The sequence below is a fragment of the Peromyscus maniculatus genome, chromosome 7 (assembly GCF_049852395.1).
Source record: "Peromyscus maniculatus bairdii isolate BWxNUB_F1_BW_parent chromosome 7, HU_Pman_BW_mat_3.1, whole genome shotgun sequence".
Classification (NCBI taxonomy): domain Eukaryota; kingdom Metazoa; phylum Chordata; class Mammalia; order Rodentia; family Cricetidae; genus Peromyscus; species Peromyscus maniculatus.
Genome location: NC_134858.1, coordinates 117,504,041 through 117,522,254, shown reverse-complemented (window position 1 = coordinate 117,522,254; position 18,214 = coordinate 117,504,041). Strand labels below are relative to the sequence as shown.

At 45.3% G+C, this 18,214-nt stretch overlaps 1 protein-coding gene across 1 annotated transcript in view; it reads left to right on the top strand.

The window, feature by feature from the left end:
* Positions 1-275: 275 nt before the first annotated feature.
* Positions 276-18,214, top strand: part of Scn11a (sodium voltage-gated channel alpha subunit 11) — a 55,875-nt gene continuing 37,936 nt past the window's right edge. The window contains exons 1-6 of the mRNA XM_006986746.3: positions 276-413; positions 1,377-1,574; positions 2,431-2,604; positions 14,662-14,791; positions 16,232-16,470; positions 17,912-18,106. Of these exons, the coding sequence (XP_006986808.3) occupies positions 366-413; positions 1,377-1,574; positions 2,431-2,604; positions 14,662-14,791; positions 16,232-16,470; positions 17,912-18,106 (984 nt within the window). The 5' untranslated portion in view covers positions 276-365. The remainder of the gene's footprint in view (positions 414-1,376; positions 1,575-2,430; positions 2,605-14,661; positions 14,792-16,231; positions 16,471-17,911; positions 18,107-18,214) is intronic.

Genomic DNA, 18,214 nt, shown 5'->3' with positions numbered 1-18,214 from the left:
GGCTTTTATATTGCTATTGTGCCTTGTGTCTGCATTTAATCTTTCAGTGAAAACCTGGCTAATATGATTTCTTCATCAGTCTTGGAAGGGTCATTGAGAGGCCTTGAGGGCACATCAGGAAAACTCAGTACAGGGGGAGTGGTGAGGTGGCCATTCTTTCTCTCTGTATTCTTGAGGGAGCCCATGGTCCTCTGAAGCATGGTGCCATGGCAGGAAAGCTGGGCTGGGGGAAATATAATCTTTTCTCAATTCCTTTATTTCCAACATCTAGATCCTGTCCTAATGGTTATACATGCAATAAAACCTCATTTAACCCCGACTATAATTATACGAACTTTGACAACTTCGGCTGGTCCTTTCTTGCCATGTTCCGGGTTATGACTCAAGATTCCTGGGAGAAGCTTTATCGACAGGTTCCTATTTATATTCTCTCTTTCTCCCCCGTGCCATCCTGACTTCTCCCCTGTATTACCAACTCGTTTATCATTGATTTAAAGCCTGCCCTCCAGCTCCCCATTTGCCTCTATTGCTTATCTATAACAACTGAATTCTGCTTCAGAAATTGTGTCAGAAACTTCAAGGCAATGAAAGAGGTGTTTGAAAGAAGAGTACAAACAGATCTCTTTCTACACACATTAACCCCTGCCTATGTTTCCACCCTTAGCAATATTCTCTCTTTCTTCTGCCTTTTCTATTTGGAAAGTCTGCAAACATCACTGAGAGAGTTATGGACAGTCAAGTCAGGGAGACTGACCTCTCTGTAAATGTATGGCAATTCCACTGTGAGAGAGGATGTTAGGAGTCGCTCTGTGACTGGGAGCCTGCAAGGGGTGTCCAACCTTTTGGATTCTCTGAGTCACAGTGGACCAAGAGGAATTATCACGGGCCACACGGTGCTTGCAGATTTCGAGATCACACATATATTTCCTTTGCATGATGTTGCCACAGGACTTTGTCATCCACAGTGCTCTCTCTTCAGAACTGTGCAGTTGGGGCTGGAGAGATGGCTCAACAGTTAAGAGCACTTGCTCTTCTTGAGTTCAGTTTCTAACAGCCATGTCATACAACTCACAACTGTCTATCACTCCAGCTCTAGGGGACTCAATGTTCTTTCCTGGTACATGTATACAGCACACACCCTCACAGACATACACACAAAGAAAAAAATTCTTTTAAAAACCCCATGTGACTGAGTTATAAAATATTGCAAAATAGCTCATATTTTAAGTAAGTTCACCTTTTGGGGTTGGGCTGGATTCAGAGCTGTCCTGGGCCACTGGCTGGACTCTCCTGCTGGAGGCCCGAGTATCTGAGATGTATTACCATGCCGGACTATGGGAGATACAACAGATACAAGCTGTGTTCGTCCCTCACAGATCCTCCGGACCTCTGGAATCTACTTTGTCTTCTTCTTCGTGGTGGTCATCTTCCTGGGTTCTTTCTATCTGCTCAACTTAACCCTGGCCGTTGTCACCATGGCTTATGAAGAACAGAACCGGAATGTAGCTGCAGAGACAGAGGCCAAGGAAAAGATGTTTCAAGAAGCCCAGCAGCTGTTAAGGGAGGAGAAAGAGGTGGGGATTAGACAGTGTGGCCTGCTATAGGGGCCGGAGGGGACCTGAGGCAGTGTGATGGAGGCCAAAGGCTGCCTCCTGCGGCCAGGTTTTAGCCCTTTGGTTCCCCCCCACCTCCCCACCCCTGTGTTTTACTGAGAATTTGAGTCCTTTGCAGGCTGGCTGTGCAGCCATTATTCTCAAACTGATCTGGACACAGGATTCTTGAGAATGTAGTCTCGATGCTTTTCGAATTCTGAAAGTTTGTACCATCTAAAACATGCACCAAATTACTGACCACTGGATGTAACTTATTTACGTACAAATTTAGGCTCTGTTGCAAACTTTCTTATGTGAATCTCAAAGTATTTTTGTTCAGAACCTTTGCATGGTGGAAGGCTGGGGCTCTACCACAGAGGCGGGCTTGTTCTTCCATTCCTAGAACCCATCACAGTTACAGGCCACTCCAAGAAGCTTACCTGGCATCTTACGTTCTGTACTCCAATTCTCAGGGTAGGAGCTGTATTTTTACACTCTGCATTATCTTCTGCATAACACAGATTTGTCAGATGGAAGCCCGTGGTGAGACCTTAGTGTCCCCAGGCATAAATACATATCATCCCTAGCACAGCCTAGGGTTAATCATGGGGAACCGTGCAAGAGTTAACACTGACTGTGATGACTGCGAGGTCTGTGCAAAGCCAAGCCACTCTCTGGATGAACAACAGCCCAGCTAACACATTCAAATGAGGCAAAGAGTGATCTGAAGGGTTCAGGATGATGGGAGAGAGGAGAATAGCTCACTGAGGTTGAGGTCGTCTGCATGCTCATGGGAAGGAATAATCTGCTCATTAATTGCTTCTGTTCTCTTTCAAAGGCTCTGGTTGCCATGGGAATCGACAGAAGTTCACTTAATTCCCTTCAAGCATCATCCTTTTCTCCAAAGAAGAGAAAGTTTTTTGGTAGTAAGACAAGAAAGTCCTTCTTTATGGGAAAGTCTAAGAAGAATCGAGCCTCAGCATCAGATTCAGAAGATGATTCCTCTAAAAACGTAAGTCTTCTCCCAGGGATCAGCAGTTCTGTTGTGCATGCAGGGCCACGGAGAAGGAATTCCTCTCTTCGTCAGCTCATCATTTCTCTGTCCATGTGCACACTCTCATTCATCTGTGCCACAACACCAGTACATGCTTATATACAGTACATGTATCTATGTGAGCAGTTACAGTGTGTGCGAGGGCCATATTCTTTGTCACTGTGACAAAATTACAGTGGAGCAATCTGTGGGCTGCAAGAATATATTGTAGAGATTCAGCTGTGTATTAAAGCTCTGCTTAGAAATTTCAAGACATTTTTTCTAGAGGAAGCCATCTATCATGGAATATTTGGTGTTATTAATTTTTTAATATTTCAGCTGTCTTCTGCTATGAAATGCCTGTGGGCCCATATACTAGTAGACCATTTGGCAAACAGTTCAGCTTCTCAGACCTGCGGATCCTCTAGGTGACTAACTCCCCGGCTGAGTCTAGGAGACAAGCAGGCTGCAGGTGCATGGCTTTGCTTCTTGTGAGGCTCAGACCATCCCTTGTCTTCAGGCCTAGTGGCTCTCCAGAGGACTGACTGAGACAACAGGACTTTTTACATAACCAGGTGGAGTAAGGACTGGAGCAGAATTCCAGCGGGGCAGAGAGTTGTGTGGCCAGAGAGAAGAGAAAAAGGCAGCGTTTCTGTAGGTGGGAAGGCAGAATGGCTCAGGCTGAGGAGTGAGGAGCAAGGAAAAGTTTCTTGTAGATTGTAGGTGAATCAGGTCAGGAGAGGAGAAGAGGAAGAAAAGATGGAGGACAAAGGAACAGGGGACAAAGATGAGACCAAAAGCATTAAGGGCTTAGTTATTACCAGGGCTATGAGGGGACAGAAAAAGTAGGAACTGCGAGTCTGGACGGAACTGAAGTTGTACAGATAGAATTTTGTCATAGAGGAATAAAGTAAATGGACAAAGAGCTTGGTGTATCTAGATTCATTTCCCCACCATTGGTAGCATCTTTCCTGGGCCCCTGGGAAGGAAATTAAGAGGCTGGACCTCAAAATTCCCGTAGAGCGACTTCAGGGATGAAAGATTTATTTTGGTCCATGGCTTTATGGCATTCAGTCCGACCTGGCGGGGGAGGCATGGCTGGTGGGGGAGGCATGGCTTCAAGATCAGCTCAGACTATGTTAGCAGGAGAATGAGGTAGCATGGTGACTGGTCATGTTGTGGCAAATGACCAAGAAGCAGAGAGCTAAACTGGAACAGGGAGGTGTGACCTTCAAAGCCCACAGTGGCCTATGTCGGTCAGCTAGGCACCATCTTCCAGAGAGTCCATAACCTTCCAAAAATAGGACCACTGTCTGAGGACGAAGTTACGCAGAAAGACTGAGACTGTCCAGGAAGGTGGAGAGACAACGTGAGCTGGAAAGTGTTTAGAGCAGGTTCAGGGTGATTCCTGCCAGGGTGGCTGCACCAGTCTGAGCCAGTCTGAGCCAACAGAAGCAGCAGGGAGCTGCAGAGCATCACAGGGAGGGAGCAGGAGAAGATAGGACTGACTGAAGACTGTGTCTGTCCTGGAGTAAAAGGGAGGATGGTTCCCTCAGCCAGAGTTTCTCCACAGCATAAAAGGTCTTTCCCAGATGTATCAGGAGCAAATGGAGCTGTTGGAGGGCGAGAGCCATCGGGAGGCACTGTGTGGAAAATTTTGTTTGGGTCTAGTGGGGAGTTCAATAAGTAAGCCATTTAAAAGACAGGGTGAAAATGTTAGCTCAGGGATAATAAGGAGGAAGTTATCGAAGGGAAAAGCCAGAGTGGGAGGGACCCAGCAGCCCCCCCCCCACAGGAGGCCTGTGGCTGAATTTACGTCTGGTCCTTGTGCCCCGTATTAAATCAGTTAGGATTTGTTGGTGTGGAAGCAGCATTGTTCACGGAGGAGGGCACAGATCCTATCCTCAGCAGCGGTCAGATCTAGTCTTGGAATACCACAACAGCCGGAGTCCAGTTGGTTCTGAAGGATAAGCCGAGAGCTTGGGAAGTCAGAGGTTAGCTGATGCAAAGAGAGTTTCAGTCCAGCTGTTTAGTTCTGAGAACAATGTCTAGACTGACAAAGAGAGATGAGTTGGCCAGTCCAGGTCCCGTTAGACCCCTCTCAGAGATCACTTGAACCACTTCCAGCTGGTTGGGGCACTGGCTTCTCTTAGCTGCTTCACGCTGATGAAGTGTGTGTCGGGGGTGTAGAAGGGACTGACGTCAGAATGTCTCAGAGTAGCATCCTTCCAGGGGCCACGATAAAACTTAGCAGATGGCAGAGATTATAGGCAGGAGATGGTAACTGCACAACTTTGTGGGAGAACTTTAAGAGACAAAGTTAGTGAGGAGAAGTTTTTACATTAAGATTATCATAGTTTCTGTTTAGTAAGGTTAAATGCAATTGTACAACTGGCTGGATTTTATGAGGACAGACCATCATTTATTTAACTTTTATGTTTTAATTATCTTTAACAATTTAGCAGCTTTTATAAGATTAGAATTTTATAATTTTATCCCTGTTAAGATTTTGAGTCTTAAAAATTACAATTTTGAATTGAAGATCTTTTAGCATCAGTATCATTTTTAAGCCATAGACACAGTCCATGGAGAGACAGGGAACCTCATTTTCCTGATCCTTTATAGTGTTCTCTTACAACACAGTTTTTTTAAAATAACTCAGTTTCTCCAAATAGCTAAAAATTAACAAAGTTAGCAAAGACTTAAGTGGTTAGATATACACCTTTAAATCAGTCTTTGTTAGCATGAATAGACCATTATAACCTTAGTGATTTATAAACCTTAATCATCAAACACATGTTATTAAGTCTTATTTTCTGTAAACCTTGTATAACTTATTCAGACTGTTTATGATCTGGCTTTAGCTTTTGTGGCTTTGTCTTCATCTACTATTTTATGATTTTCAAGACAGGGTTTCTCTGTGTAACTTTCTCTGTCCTGGAACTTGCTCTGTAGACCAGGCTGGCCTCGAACTCACAGAGATCTGCCTGCCTCTGCCTCCTGAGTGCTTGGATTAAAGGCATGTGCCATCACCGCCCAGCCTATTTTTTTATTCTTAGGGCAAAAATCATCATATAAAAAAAAAACTATCCTTAGCTGGGTAATAGTGGCACACACCTTTAACCCCAATACTCAGGAGGCAGAGGCAGGCAGATCTCTCTGAGTTTGAGGCCAGCCTGGTCTACAGAGCAAGTTCCAAGGCTATAAAGAAAAACTCTTGCCTCTAAAAACAAGCAAAACTATCTTTACTCAAAATATTTACCCCATCTCTTAAACCAAAACCATAACCTTATAATTTATATCCACTTGAACATTTTTCTCAAACCTATTTAATATTTTCTCATATTTTTCTAAACAAGAGTTGAACCTAAGTTATATTCATGGCATGCTGTAGCAAATTACGATTATCTGTACATAGGCTTTCAACTATTAACATTTTTGTTACAAATTTTAAGCTAACTTTTTCTCTACCTAGGATTTTACAGCTTTTTAAAATCACATCCCAATGGTATTACAGATCCTGAGATAAAGAAAGCTTACATTCTAGCAATAGCTTCACATATATCCATGATCTTGAGTCTTCAGAAAGTTAGAAATCTGTGATTAAATTTAGCCATTTCAATATTTAGATGTAAATTTCTCTTGATTAAAAAATGTAAAACCGCACTGTGGTGGTGTGCACTTTTATTCCCAGAATTCAGGAGGCAGAGGCAGGTAGATCTCTGAGTTCAAGGCCAGCCTGGTCTGCTGAGCAAGTTCCAGGATAGCCAAGGTGACAGAGAGAAAACCTGTCTTAAAAAACTGAAACAAAAAAAAAAATGCCTTTTTAAGATAAATAATAGCAATCCCTGTTGGAAATGATTTGACTCTTATCTGCATACAATGTCTTGTCCTGGGCTGTTCTGTAGTTTTCTCTGTCACAGAGTCATGAAAAGAGATGTTGGAAAAAACTTTTAGACAAACACGCTTGGGTCTAAAGTGGACAGGCAAAACTCCTATCTCCAGAGCCAGCTTTTCAGTGAAGTAAAACACAAGATGATTTTCTAATATTATTTATGCTCAAAAGACATTTGAATCTCTCTAAGACTGAACCCAGTGACCTACATATCCATACTAGTTTGTGTGTGTCTGGAGATGGAGACAGACAACCTGAAAAGCTTAACAAGTATTCTTTTCTCTTATGAAGATATCAAGTTGGCAGTAATATAAATACTTGTAACCTAGAGGACATCTAACAGAAAACTATGAAAATACAAGCAAAAGCATCCAAGTTGGTGGGCAGAAGCAAAGGCAGATCATAGACATAAGACAATGGAGTCCCATGAACAGAAAGACTTTGTATCTCAGTTACAAGCAGCAGGTTCAGACACCCAGTTGAAATGTTTGGCATTCAGGCTTTGGTATAATGAGAGTTGAGTGGCTAGGATAAGAAAGGCTTAAGATGAATTATATAGGAGGGGGTCCTTGGACCATCCTCCATTCCATGTTATCACATCATCTAAATCAGTTTAGCTATTAAAACTGCAAGTTCTGAATTTAGGATGGCAGTGGACTTTGTCCAGTGTATATTGAGGTCAGATTGGGACCAAGAGCTGAACACGTGAGCCTGGTCTTAGGTCTCCCAAATGGAACTTTGTAGATTAGCCACAGACAGGCTAAGGGTGTGTCCTTTGGCACAGACAATTTGGAAGGGGCAGTGTGGCTGTTGGCTCCCTCTGAAGCGAAGCCAAAGGCATTAGAGTGTGGGTAGATTACCTGAGCAGATGTCCCCTGCAGAGAGTAGAGTGTGCCATGTGGAAAGGAAGGAGCCAGTGAAAGCACATTATGGAGCCATTACCACCTAGGGTAGCGGGAAGTTAAAACCCGTGGAGTTAGGGTGTTTGAGAATATCTATCTGTCTGTCATCTATATCTGTATCTGTTTTATTTTTATATTGAATTATAGATATATTAATTTTGGCCCATCATTGGTTACAGATTCCTAGAAACTGGGGATCATGATTGTGCTGTGTTTTTGACTTGCTGTGTAATGGGACTGGGGGGTTTGCGGTTACGAGAGGAAGTATTCAAGGTGGGGCCCTGGGACATATGTGTTGGGCAACCAACAGGATCTGTGTGACACAAACCATCATGACTGGAGCTGGAGGAAGAATAGCGAATTAGAAGCAAATCAGAAAAGGTTCTCAGGAGAGTGGTGTCTAAGCCAAGTGGGATTCACCAGGCAGAAGGAAGAGCAGGTGTTGCCAGTGGAGAAAGCAGTGCATGCCAAGGCCTGGAAGCAAGATGAGCAGGAGAACATGGCCCATTTAAAAGCATGTGTGTGTGTATGTGTGTGCACATGTGTGTGTGCACTTGTATGTATGTATGCATGTGCATGTATGTGTGTGTGCATATATGTGTGTATGCATGTATGTGTGTACACATGAATGTGTAAATGTGTGTGCCTGTGTGTTTAGGGGACAATGGCAAGTCCAGCTTAGTAAGATGGAGCAATCACAAAAGGTCCGAAAAAGCCAAGCCAAGGAGTTCATTCAGTCTTCATGCTGAGGGTAAGAGGTAGGAAGCTGTGAAGGATTTTAATCAAGAGAATGAGATATGTGGTTTTTTTTTTTTTGAGACAGGGTCTCGATATGTAGCTCTGGCTGTCCTGAAGCTTGCTATGTAGACCAGGCTGGTCTCAAATTTGCCGAGATCCATTTACCTCTGTCTCCTGAGTCCTGGGATTAAAGGTATGCACCACCAGGCCCAGCTGGAGATGCATGTTTTTGAAATCCTGGATGTAGGTTGATAAAATAGTAACTGTGATTTTGCATTGTCAAAATTTATTGCTTGTTACTGGAATATAATCTTAAGAAGCAAAGATTTGTTATACATCTTTTTTCCCCCTTTGGTTTTTCAAGACAGGGTTTCTCTGTGTAGCTTTGGAGCCTGTCTTGGATCTCGCTCTGTAGACCAGGCTGGCCTTGAACTCACAGAGATCTGCCTGTCTCTGCCTCCTGAGTGCTGGGATTAGAGGCCTGCACCACCACTGCCTGGCTAGTTATACATCATTTTAATGCTCATTTCCTGCTTTGTTTTCTTGCTAATGACTTAGTGCTTGTTATATACTTTATATTTACCTTATATCAGTACTCAACATTCTTCATGCTGTGACCCTTTAATAGTTCCTCATGCTGTGGTGACCCCCAACCATAAAATTGTTTTTGTTGCTACTTCATAACTGTAATTTTGCTACTGTTATGAATCATAATATAAATATCTGTATTTTCTGATGGTCTTAGGTGACCTGTGTGAAAGGGTCATTCAAACCCTCAAAGGGGTAGCTGTTATGAGTTATTGTGCAGGAGGACCCCCGGGGGTATCCCACACATGCAGGGAAACATGCTGGGCAGATGCAGCAATGGACTGGGCAGATGCACGGCATGCGGGCATGATGGCTGCGGCCAGTAATTCACAACCCAGATGCTGCATCCACGTGGAGAGTTTATTCTAATAGAGAAATGAAGAGAAAGATAGGAAAGAGAGAGACAGAGAGAAAAAAAGAAAAAGGAGAGAGAGGGGGGGCAGAGTTTTTCCTTAGAATGAGGCTTTTATGTCAGGACACCGGGTGGTGCCAAGGGGTGAGATTTCAAGGGGTGAATTAGAATACTAACATTCCTCTGTTTTGATTATTATAAAAAGAAGTGAGTTATGGAAGCAAGTGGGGGAACAAAGGCACTGAATTCTTGAGGCTACTTCAGGCTGACAAGGGGCGGAGTGGGGCGGGGGAACTGGGAGTAACACAGCGGAAAATCTCAGGAGCGTTCCTTGAGGAAGCCGAGGAGGCAGGCTGCAGCAGTGGTGTTCCAGGAGCTTGGGGGACGGCACACCAAATCAGAAGTATAGAGGCCATGGCAGTTGCTGTTTCTCTGGAGGTCAGGCCGGAACAGCGAATCTGCAAAGTGTGCTCGAAAAATAGGTGGGGTCAGAAATGGACTCTGGAGATGTTAGTTTTCAGCAGACCAGATTTCTTGATGCAGTAGCAGATCTTTTTCCAGGAGCCTGTAGTATCTCTAAGATAGCTGGAATGGATTTACATCATGGCAAAAAGGTTAAAAATCCATGTAAGGACTCTTAGGAACTCTTTGTAGTCAATGTTCTATCAGTTTATCAAAGCTGCATTTATCAGTATCAAAACTTTGAACTTCTGGAGTTATATCTGAAACCAGTCTATCCTGTACCATGAAGTCTGTGAATGAGGCATACCTGTCTGTAATATATATATATTTTCTTGGGATTGGGGCTGTTAAACTGATACCCTAGTCATCAAACATTGTCAGATCTAAGAAGGATAAATTTAAGAAGTGTGACAGCTTTCCAGTTACCTAGGCAGCAATCCCAAGTCTCTCTGTGGTCATTCAGAGACAGAGGCCCCAAAGGCAGCATTTGTTCAGTGGATAGGCCCAGAAGATCTGACAGATTTTTTTGTGGAGTAGCAATTTGGGAGACTGACCCACCTTGACTTTGCAGCGTGAGGCAATGGGTCCTCCATTGTTCCGCTTATTCACAGTCTGGACAGGATCCCAGCTTTTTACTGCATGGCCAGCCTTGCCATAAGCTTCTGGGCGGAAGTTCTTCTGGGGCCATCCGTCTTCTTGAAGGAGATACAGGATGCTGCCAGGAGCTGACATGTCTCTTTATCATAAAAAGGCTTTTATATTAAATGCCGTATTCTCAGATCTCTACAGGTGTTGGAGGACTGGGGGAACAAAATCTGTTAGATGTATTTATAACTTTGAGAGCCTATATCTGACTTAATCTGAATATACAGGTTTCCCAGTCAGTTACAGCGTAATGAAGTTAGCAAGGACAGGGAGGCTCACATTCTTAAGCCTGAACAGACCTTGAGCAAGGAGAGACATTCTTTAAGCTGTTGGCAGTGATATCTGAATCTATTACCCTTTTTAAGGCCCTGTAGCTGTAGTTCTGATCATTGAGTACAGCCAGATTATAATCCTGAATGGCTTATATAGAAATAATAATTTTTTAAAGCTGTCTCCTGAGAAGGCAAAGGAGAGTGACAAGAGAAAGATTCCAAGGCCAAATGAGAACAAGAGAAAGCAGCTTGTGAGTCAGGATAAGGCCCAACTCTGAGAAAAGGAAAAGGACTCTCTTAGGGGACCAGAAACTCCATCCTGAATGACTTATATAGAAATAAAAATAATTTCTTAAGGTTATATAATACCTCTTTTGTTCTGCATAAAAAGAAGGTCAAGTGTCTTATTGCAGAACCATTTTATTAATAAATATCAATTGACAATATCGGGTCTAGTTTCCTGGAATGTCAATGGGCATTAGATAGCCAAGATGGCGGCTTGACCTTGTGGTTGCCCTTATTTAAGATGTCACCTTGATCACGTGATTGCCCTTATTTAAAATGGTGCCACCTGATCAGGTAATTGCCCCTATCTAATATGGTGCCTTGGTGCGGCATTGGTGGTATATTGGTGAGCATACCTGCCTTCCAAATATGGTGCCTGACCACATGGTCATTTTTCCCCTGAGCAGATAAGGAACAGATAAATTGAAGCATTTAAAAGTTAGTCAGAGGCCGGGCGGTGGTGGCGCACGCCTTTAATCCCAGCACTTGGGAGGCAGAGGCAGGGGGATCTCTGTGAGTTCGAGGCCAGCCTGGGCTACCAAGTGAGTTCTAGGAAAGGTGCAAAACTACACAGGGAAACCCTGTCTCGAAAAACCAAAAAAAAAAAAAAAGAAAAAAAGAAAAAAAGAAATATAAATGGCCATATCAATCATACATTTCCGTTTGCACATAGGAAATAGACTTTGTGAAAGAATGACAGAGAGAGAAGTAGCCGGGTGGGAGAGAGGGACCCCCCCCCACTCCGGTTGCAGCATGGTACAAGCAGCCATAGGGGAACAAACCCAAGCCATGGGTCGGCGGCAGTAGGGGTGGAGGCCATAGGTGCATTTTCCACAATAAGGCCCAGCCGACTGACCTCCAGCGTCCCACAGGGTCAGCGAGGGCCAACGATAATGGCGCAAGATAGCTAATGGACCGTCGTCACAAAGGCTATGGGCCATGGAATTGAGGGGGACAAGCCATCTCCAGATGCTGTCACACAGGGACATGGCCGATAGGCTTAGAGGCTGAAAGACACATGGTACCAGCGAGTGACACAAGACAAATCCTCATTTGTGGGAAAATGGCCAGAAGGGAAAGGAGGGATCTTATCGATCCCGCAGGGTGAAGAGTTCCCAACGGTGCTCCAGCCTGAAGAATGGCAGATGGTACAGGATCCCAGAGCTCCTCAGACTGCCAGCAGTGCAATTGCCCGGTGACACTGGGCGCCGAGTGGGGGACCCAGAGGGTATCCCACACATGCAAGAAAACATGCTGGGCAGATGCAGCCTCAGGCTGGGCAGATGCACGGCATGCGGGCATGGAGGCGGAAGCCAGTAATTCACAACCCAGATGCTGCATCCACGTGGAGAGTTTATTCTAATAGAGAGATGAAGAGAAAGACAGGAAGGAGAGAGACAGAGAAGAAGAGAGAGAGGTCGAGGGTGCAAACCTCGAGGGAGGAAAAGTGAAAGAGAGAGGAAGGAGAGGAGTTTTTCCTTAGAATGAGGCTTTACGTCAGGACGCAGGGTGGTGCCAAGTGGGTGGGATTTCAAGGGGCGGATCAGAATATCAACAGTAGCAACCCGCAGGTGGAGAATCTCTGCCTTACCCTGTGGAAACAAAGTTAGACAAAATGAAAATTTGAGTGGTTTTTTTTTTTAATTTGATTGCTTTTAAAATGGGTCACAAAGCAGCAGAGACGACTCATGACATCAGTGACCAGCCCAGAGACTCCTAGTGACTGTGCAGTGCAGGTCCAGTAAGCCTTGCGAAGGAGACAAGAGGCTTGAAGGTGAAGGGTATGGTGGCCAGCCATCGGGGTGGGCGGTGGTGGATGAGGAGCATCCATCGACGCGCCTCCTTTTCCAGCTTGAGGAGAAGTTGTCAATGGGCTCAACAGGGACCATTTAAGGTCATCTGACATTTGAAGCACACTGGAGAGCTGGGAAAACTCAACAGTAGGTGCCTCATGAGCTGACTGAAAATCTAAAAAACATGTTTTGAACTCATGTTATACAACAACAGACCGTTTCTCTACTGAATTGTGACATCCAAGGACCAGATACATACAACATCCAGTGGTGACTGGTTATGACAAAGCGCTTTCAAAAACCAAGCCCGCTCCAGAAAAAGTCCCGGGCACTGCCGCCAGTCTCATTTCCTGAAGCGACGACATCACATGTGAGGGATGTGCTCAGTAGAGGAGGTGCATCCCAAACCGCACCGCCTGCAGCTGGCCTGGACCAACAAACAGCAAGGGGCCAGTTCTCTCCCACTACAAAGCCTGAACACACCATGCAACCAAGCCTTCAAAAGTTAGTGAACAGGGAATCAATTTTGTCTCATCTGCCGCATTCACCTGATCTCACCAACCTTCTATCGTGTCTTCAAGCATCTTGACAACTTTTTGCAGGGAACACAATTCCACAGCCAGCAGAATGCAGAGAAGGCTTTCTGAGAGTCCATGGAACCCCAAAGCAGGGATTTGTATGCTATTTGGATAAACAAACTTAGTTCTTGTTGGCAAAAACGTGTTGATTGTAATAGCTGCTATTTTGACTAATGAAGATATGTTTGAGCCTAGTTATATGATTTAAAGCTCTCTGTCTGAAACTCTAATTTCTTTTTCAACAAGCCAAACACATCAAGGAGAGGGGGTTGGAGGAGAGACTAGAGGAAACCAATTAAGACGTTGCCACAGTAACCCCAAGCAAAAGGTGGCAGCAGCTTGCATGAGGGCTGGAGCAATGTGTAGCTTTTCCTGTGGAGAATAAAACATCTCCTCACCCAGGTAGGGCATCAGTGACAGTTCAAAGAAAGAATTCCATCCAAGCCTAGCTTAGTGACCCAGTGATTTTATTGGGGTGTCTCATAGGCACATCAGGGGACTAAAACACACCTGTATCATTGAAAATCCCTCCCCAGCATGGGTGATGACTCCCAAAAGTTAAATACCCAGAAGTCAATGGTCAGCTGTATCCAGTCAGCCATAGCTTTCTCCAGCAACTGTTTACTGCTTTTACAGTCTCACGGAAGCAGGTCAAGTGAGATGGGTCCTGGGTAAGGTAAGGCTCCGAAGCCTGCGACCTGACTTTAATCCCCGAGACCCAGTAGTGGGGTAGGAGAGACCCAATCGCTTCAAGCTGTCCTCTGACAGCCACTCTACTCACCTGTCATATGCACTTGCAAAGTAAAATGTTTTAAATCCTCATGACTTGGCCTTGTGGATCTTTTAATTTTCCAAATCTCATGAATCTTGAGGGTTTCCTTAGCTTCCTGAGTCTTAGGAGCCTCCCTCCTTCTGGGAGGGAGTGTTCACCATTCATAGGAAATATCAAAAAGCAACGATGAAGTGAGAAGGTGATGCCTGGTGAATGAGTTGAATGGAGTGGACTCCAGACTTGTGGCTTAAAGTTAGTGATTTGTTGAGACAAGAAAGGACATACTTCAGAGGTGGAAAAGGTGGCCATTTCCATTTGGACAGTGTTGAGGTGCCCATGGGTCATCCCAGCAAAGATACTGAGTAGGTCATGAGATACACAGAATTGAGATATGGGTGATGCTCAGTAGTAAAAATTATTCTTCTTTTAAAAATTATGCTAATATTTTATTAAACCTTCAAAGTTATTCTTATCATTAAGGTAGAGAGTATTTTGTTTGCTCTTTGTTGAAAGTGAATAAACCGTAAAACTTAAGGCCAAACTCCAGAAATGTGCGTGTATAAGGACAGCGAATGACTAAATCCCCTTCCTCTGGTCTGTTCTACATGGGCAAAGAACACTGAACATCTAACATGCTGTGAAGACACAGTAGAGCGCTCTGTACCAGTGCTCAGCATCTTCATTTGACGTCTTTATGAAATTCGGGGAGTGTCGACCCCTGCCTTTAGAAGGCCTGCTGTGCTTTCTCTTATAGCCACAGCTCCTTGAGCAAACCAAACGACTGTCCCAGAACTTGCCAATGGACCTCTTTGATGAGCATGTAGACCCCTTCCACAGGCAGAGGGCACTGAGTGCCGTCAGCATCCTGACCATCACCATGCAGGGTAAGTTCTCCCTTGGAAGGAAAGCCTGACTTATTTACAACCCTCCAGAAGCCCCTCACAGAGGAGGTTTCTTGGGAACCAGCCCACAGTGACATACTGTGGAGAGACTCCTTGTGTCTCAGGAGCATGTCAGCAACGTGGCTGGAGTGAAATGGTCCTTCCTGAGAGTTATGCTCCCCCCACCCCAGGTGGGCCCCTGGCTGGAGAGTATAGACAGCCCCTCACAAGGCAACCTCAGGAGGTCTGAATGACAACAGTCAGCCAAAAACAGCATACTCAAGACCTTGCCAGGAAGCGGTAGTGGTTATCAAATTTAGAGCCAGGAACCTGGTATGGGCCAAAGAAGGCCATATAGTTAAGCCAAGACCCTTTGCTAGCCCCGATTAACAGCAAGCAGTGGAGCCCCAGGCAAGGGATAGACAGATGCTCAAGACTGTGAAAGGCTGGGAGTGGACGGGCCCTTTAGCACTTTTGAATAATTATATGCCCGTAGTTGGCCTTTGCGAGTCCCTGAAATGGAATCCAGCAAATTAGGGGTGCAGGTACCTGAGGGCCTGAGCTTAAGTAGCTGACAGAGTGCCTGTGTATGTTTTTTTTCTTTTTTTTTTTTTCATTTTGACAACAAAATAACCCGACAAAGGCCGCCTGAGGAAGAAAGGAAGGTTTATTTTGTGATTCTAGCTGAAGAGCTCCATCATGATGAGGAGGGCACAGAGGCAGGAATGAGAGGCAGCTCGTCACATTGTGACTACGGTCAAGAAGGACAGGGAAGGATGGGAGAGACAGAGGGAAGGAAGAAGGGAAGGAGGGGGAGAGAGAGGGAAAGAAGAAGGGAAGGAGGGGGAGAGAGGGGAGGAGAGGAGGGAGGAGGGAGAGAGAGAAAAGGAGGAGAGAAGGGAGGGAAAGAGAGAGGATTGCTAGTGTTCTCGATTTCTTTCATTTAATCCAAGCCTCCGCCGTGAAATGGTGCCCTCTACATTTAAGGTAGGTCTCCCCACCTCTGTTAATCTAGGGAATTTCTTCACAGACATGCCCAGAGGTCCGTGCCCTTGGTATTTCTAGATCCTGCCAAACTGACAATCGACATTAGCCATCACGTACTTTCAATCGTCCCACCCTTCTCTGACCTTCTCTTCTCCCAGGCTCCGGCCACCCCAGTGCAGTTGTAGCCATTCCTGTACACTCTCTTGAGAAAGCAGAGTCTACGCTGCCTCTGTCTCTCTCACGGAATGTAGCCAATCTGTGTGGTCTCTGCATCTGTGTCTGAGACACTTGACTTTGCAGCCTTCTAGCTGTCTGCAGAGATTATCTCCTCTGTGACCTGATGACTAGCCACCTGTCTCTAAAAACCCTGGGAAGAGGGAGGAGGGGCGGACGCAGGCGGAGAGCAGCTGGGCTGGGTCAGGCGAACACATTACCCATCCTTCCATTCTCTTCCAGAACAAGAAAGATCCCAGGAGCCTTGTCTCCCATGTGGGAAAAACTTGGCATCGAAGTACTTGGTGTGGGACTGTAGCCCTCGGTGGCTGTGCATAAAGAAGGTCCTGAGGACCGTGATGACAGACCCCTTCACTGAGCTGGCCGTCACCATCTGCATCATAATCAACACCGTCTTCCTGGCCATGGAACACCACGACATGGATGACGCTTTTATAAATCTACTGAAAATAGGAAACTGGGTAATTTTAAGCTCTTGTAAAGCATAAAGAATTTTGAATCATAACTGTTGAAGTGCAAGCATTTTCAGTAACATAACCAAACCATAACCTTGGTTCCTGTAAATGGAATAAAGGCAGAAGGTGACTTTGGGTCTGAGTTTTGGCTCAGGTTGCCTCTGTGGTTTTCCATGGACCTCAGTTTAACCTTCTAGCATGGTAAGGTCTCCTTAGCCATGTAGAAGCCACAGTAGACAATACTAAAAGTAGCATTCTGAGTGTTTGAAAAATTCAGAAGATGCTAACCAGGGCTGGGGATGTAGTTCAGGTGGTAGAGTGCCTGCCTAGCCTGAATGAAGCCCTCCGTTCAATCCTCAACACCACATAAATTAGGTGTGGTGATGCATGTCTGTGATCCCAGCACTCAGAAGGTAGAGGCAGGAGGATCACAAGTTCAAGGTTATCCTCAGTCACATAGCAAATTCAGTGTTAGCCTGGGCTACATGAGACTCTGTGTCACAACATTTCCCTCCCCCCATGAAAACAGAAAATGTGAGCCATCTCCAGAGACCCACAGCAATGACCTCCACGGCCCCTGTGTTACTGGGGACACCGTTGTCATAAAACAATGCAGCTTTGATTCGTAGGTGAATTCTCAGGAAGATGAACCAGGCCTGCGGATTGGGAGGATCGTGTTCCCGAGAGTGTATTAATTGTTTGGGGGAGAAGGGGTGGGGACTTCCTGGGTGTGAGTCACTGATTCTTACTGAACAGATCGAGTCTCGGTTTAAAATGGAAAATTTAAGATAGAGAGGAGGCCGAACTTTGAACAACTGCTCACTTTCATTCATGGTTCCTGCGGGAGGCATCTTTCTTTCCCCAAGGGAAGACGAGTCTCTCATGTATCAGATACAACACACAATTAGTCAGTGGCTGCTTTACTCTAATTAGCTAATGGATTAATGGATTGAAATCTTACCAGAATATCCAGTCTTTTCCTTGTACACTTTCATTTCTCTAACTGAAAAAGCAGTGCATACTTTTAAAATGTTATAATAAGGAAACTCTGCAGTTTATGTATTTTCTTGGGGTGGGGGTAGCGAGAGAGAGCAGGAGGGATGGGGGAGGGCCACGAGGAGGAGGGACAAGAAGAGTCTAATGGCATGCGTGTGTCCAAATGTCACCATCAAACTCACTGCTCTGTATGATAACTTAAGAAATCAATAAAAGCAGATTAAAGCAGAAATGTAGCTGGAGGCAGAGTGTGGGTCTCCAGGGTGCAGCCCTGCCTCAGCAGTCAGAGGCCCTGCTTTTAGCGCCTCCCTGTGGGCTGCAGCCACGGTGTAGTACAGTGAGGTGCCTGGACCTTGGGGGCCGCAGCAGCCACGCTGACTTCATGATCTCTTCTCAACTGCTCTGGTCCCTCAGGCCACCCTTCAGCAGGAGTCTCCTTTGTCCCCTGCAGGTTTTCACTGGGATTTTCATGGCAGAAATGTGTCTAAAGATTATCGCACTGGACCCTTACCACTACTTCCGTCACGGCTGGAACATCTTCGACAGCATTGTTGCGCTGGTGAGTCTCGCCGATGCGCTTCTCAACAGCCTGACCGACAGCAACGGTCGCCGCTCAAACCGCAGGTTCTTGGCTTCCTTCAGAGTGGTGAGTCGCTCTCTTCTGTTCTGTTTTTCCATCTTAAACTTATTTTTATTGTGCATGTGTGTGGGTGCATGCACGTGGGTGTGTGTGTGCACACGTGTGTGGTGTGTG